The sequence below is a fragment of the Plecotus auritus genome (assembly GCF_963455305.1).
Source record: "Plecotus auritus genome assembly, chromosome: 6".
Classification (NCBI taxonomy): domain Eukaryota; kingdom Metazoa; phylum Chordata; class Mammalia; order Chiroptera; family Vespertilionidae; genus Plecotus; species Plecotus auritus.
This window is the reverse complement of record NC_137773.1, coordinates 117,514,121-117,517,099: the sequence shown is the minus strand read 5'-3', so window position 1 is coordinate 117,517,099 and position 2,979 is coordinate 117,514,121. Positions and strand designations below refer to the sequence as shown.

At 55.4% G+C, this 2,979-nt stretch overlaps 1 protein-coding gene across 1 annotated transcript; it reads left to right on the top strand.

The window, feature by feature from the left end:
* Positions 1-287: 287 nt before the first annotated feature.
* LOC308250262 (Y-box-binding protein 2-like) lies at positions 288-1,769 on the top strand (the record flags this gene model as incomplete). The annotated part of the gene is given in 2 exon segments (XM_080672697.1): positions 288-428; positions 431-1,769. Coding segments are annotated over 2 exon segments (1,095 nt in total). The 3' UTR covers positions 1,385-1,769.
* Between the last annotated feature and the right edge of the window lie 1,210 nt (positions 1,770-2,979).

Genomic DNA, 2,979 nt, shown 5'->3' with positions numbered 1-2,979 from the left:
CACCAAATCAGTATTACATGAAATGTTGAAGGGTATTCTTTAAGAAAAGGAAGAAGAAGAAAAAAAAAGATTAAAAATATGAACAATAAAAATGGCAATAAATACATATCTATCAACAATTGAATCTAAAAAATCCAAATAAGTGGCCGGCGTGCGGGCGAGGCTTGGGGCGCGAGGACCGAGCGGGGTGGCGGGTGCGCGAGCCAGGGGGAGGGGCCGGGGCGGTGGCGGCGGCGGTGGTGGCGGAGGAGGAGGTGGTGGCGGGGGCCGGTACTGGACCCGGCGGGATGAGCGAGGCGGAGGCGGCAGCGGTGGCGTCAGCGGCCCCCGCGGCGACGGTGCCCGCGACGGCGGCAGGGGTGGTAGCGGTGGTGGTGCCGGTGCCGGCGGGGGAGCCACAGAAAGCAGGCGGCGGGGCTGGCGGCGGCGGGGCTGGCGGCGGCGGGTCGGAGCCGCCTCCGGCCCAGCTGCTGGGACCCCGTCGGCGCTGGGCCCCCACACTCCTGGCAACCCGGCGACGGCGGCCTCGGGGACCCCCGCGCCCTCAACCCGGAGCCAGGCGGACAAGCCGGTGCTGGCAATCCAAGTCCTGGGCACTGTCAAATGGTTCAACGTCCGAAATGGTTACGGATTCATCAACAGGAATGACACCAAGGAGGATGTCTTTGTTCACCAGACAGCTATTAAAAGAAACAACCCCAGGAAGTTCCTGCGCAGCGTTGGAGATGGGGAGACTGTGGAGTTTGATGTCGTGGAAGGAGAGAAGGGTGCAGAAGCTGCTAATGTAACTGGGCCTGGGGGGGTGCCAGTGAAGGGTAGCCGCTATGCCCCCAATCGACGTAGGTTCCGCCGATTTATCCCCCGGCCTCGCCCGGCTGCCCCACCACCCATGGTGGCAGAGGCTCCATCAGGTGGGACAGAACCATGCATTGAAGGGGAACGAGCTGAAGACCCTGGGCAGAGGCCCAGACGACGGCGCCCACCGCCCTTCTTCTACCGACGGCGCTTTGTGCGAGGCCCAAGGCCCCCCAACCAGCAGCAGCCTATAGAGGGCACTGATGGGGTAGAACCTAAAGAGACAGCCCCATTGGAGGGGGACCAACAGCAGGGAGATGAGCGGGTTCCCCCACCCAGATTCCGGCCCAGATACCGAAGGCCTTTCCGCCCCAGGCCACCCCAGCAGCCTACCACAGAAGGTGGGGATGGTAAGACCAAACCCAGCCAAGGTCCCACTGATGGTTCTCGGCCTGAGCCCCAGCGCCCACGAAACCGCCCCTACTTCCAGCGGCGACGGCAGCAGCCCCCTGGACCCAGGCAGCCCACAGCCCAGGAGACCTCAGCCCCCATCAACAGTGGGGACCCCACCACCACCATCCTGGAGTGATTCCAACACAAGGACACCCGGAACTACCATCTGGTATCTGCCAGGTTTTCCAACTGACCTGCACCCTACCCAGCACCCCCTCCCCCCTTTCCCATATTCATGACATCAAAACACTGGCTTTTCCCCCTTTTCCATGAGACTCAGGAGGGCCAAAGCAATAGCTTTTTGCTTTTTTTTCCTCTCTCCCCTACCAAGGGTTGAAGGAAGGGATCCATCCTTTTTGTTCAGAGGCATCAACTCCCTCCCCTAAATCAGGCTGAGAAGGAACCAGCCAGCTCTTACCTCCTCCTGGTTGTTTTTCTTTCCCACCCCAGTTTATTTTTTGTTTCCCCTCTACCCCCTACCTCTGAAGCCATTTTATGAACTGTCATGTGCCACCTGAGCCTCCAGTAAAAACAAAAACAGGCAACAAAAAAAAAAAAAAAAAAAAAAAAAAAAAAAAAAAAAATCCAAATAAGTGAACAGCAATCTAATGAACAAAATAAGCTGATGAATAAAATAGAATCAGAGGCATGGAAACATGGAACAGATTGACAAATCTCAGAAGGAAGAAGGCAGGCGGGCCAGGAAGAGATTAAAGATCTTACCTATGGGCACAGTAAGGTGGTGAAGGCCTGGGGTGGGATGGGGCTGGAACAGGTGGAGTGGGGACAATGCAGGGGAAAAGGAGGACATTTGTAATACCCTCAACAATAAAGATTAAAACAAAAAATATGCCAACTGACAGTCCCCCAGATTGAGGAACATAGTATGTCTCCCTCCTGAGGGGCCTCGTGCACAGAGAAGCAGGGTGGGTTCTGAAGAGGGCAGCTAAGCATGGGCAGACCCTGCCACCCACTTCAACCACCAGGTGTCAATCCTACCCTCTAGAAAGAGTCAAGTGGAGAGGATGTTTCTTTGTAACAAAGACATAACTTCTGGGCACTCTGACAATCTGACAACCTTCCTGGCTTCAAGTTTCAGTTTTGCTCAAGTCCTTCTGTCTTTACTAGATTCAGGGTGGATGGGAGTGAGAAGAAGAATGAAGAGAAAGTCTATCTTGATAATGGAGATCAAGGGAAGAATTATGGGATGAAGTGAGAGAAAAGAGAAGTGATAAAAATCTCCTTCAACAGGTTACAAGGGAAATAAATGCTCATTAGTCCCTGCCCCTACAAACCATACTCACTCACCTTTCTTCAAATCATAACCTAAACCTTCTTCTTTATTAAAGACTAGAGGCCCGGTGCACGAAATTCGTGCACGGGGGAGGGGAGTGTCCCTCAGCCCAGCCTGCACCCTCTCCAATCTGGGACCCCTCGAGGGATGTCCAACTGCCCGTTTAGGCCCAATCCCACCGGAATCGGGCCTAAACGGGCAGTTGGACATCCCTCTCACAATCTAGGACTGCTGGCTCCCAACTGCTCGCCTGCCTGCCTTCCTGATTGCTCCTAACTGCTTCTGCCTGCCAGCCTGATCACCCCATAAGCACTCCCCTGCCAGCCTGATTAATGCTTAGCTGCTCCCCTGCCATCTGTTTGCCCCTAACTGCCCTCCCCTGCAGGCCTGGTTCCCCCCCAGCTGCCCTCCCCTGCTGGCCTGATCACCCACAACTG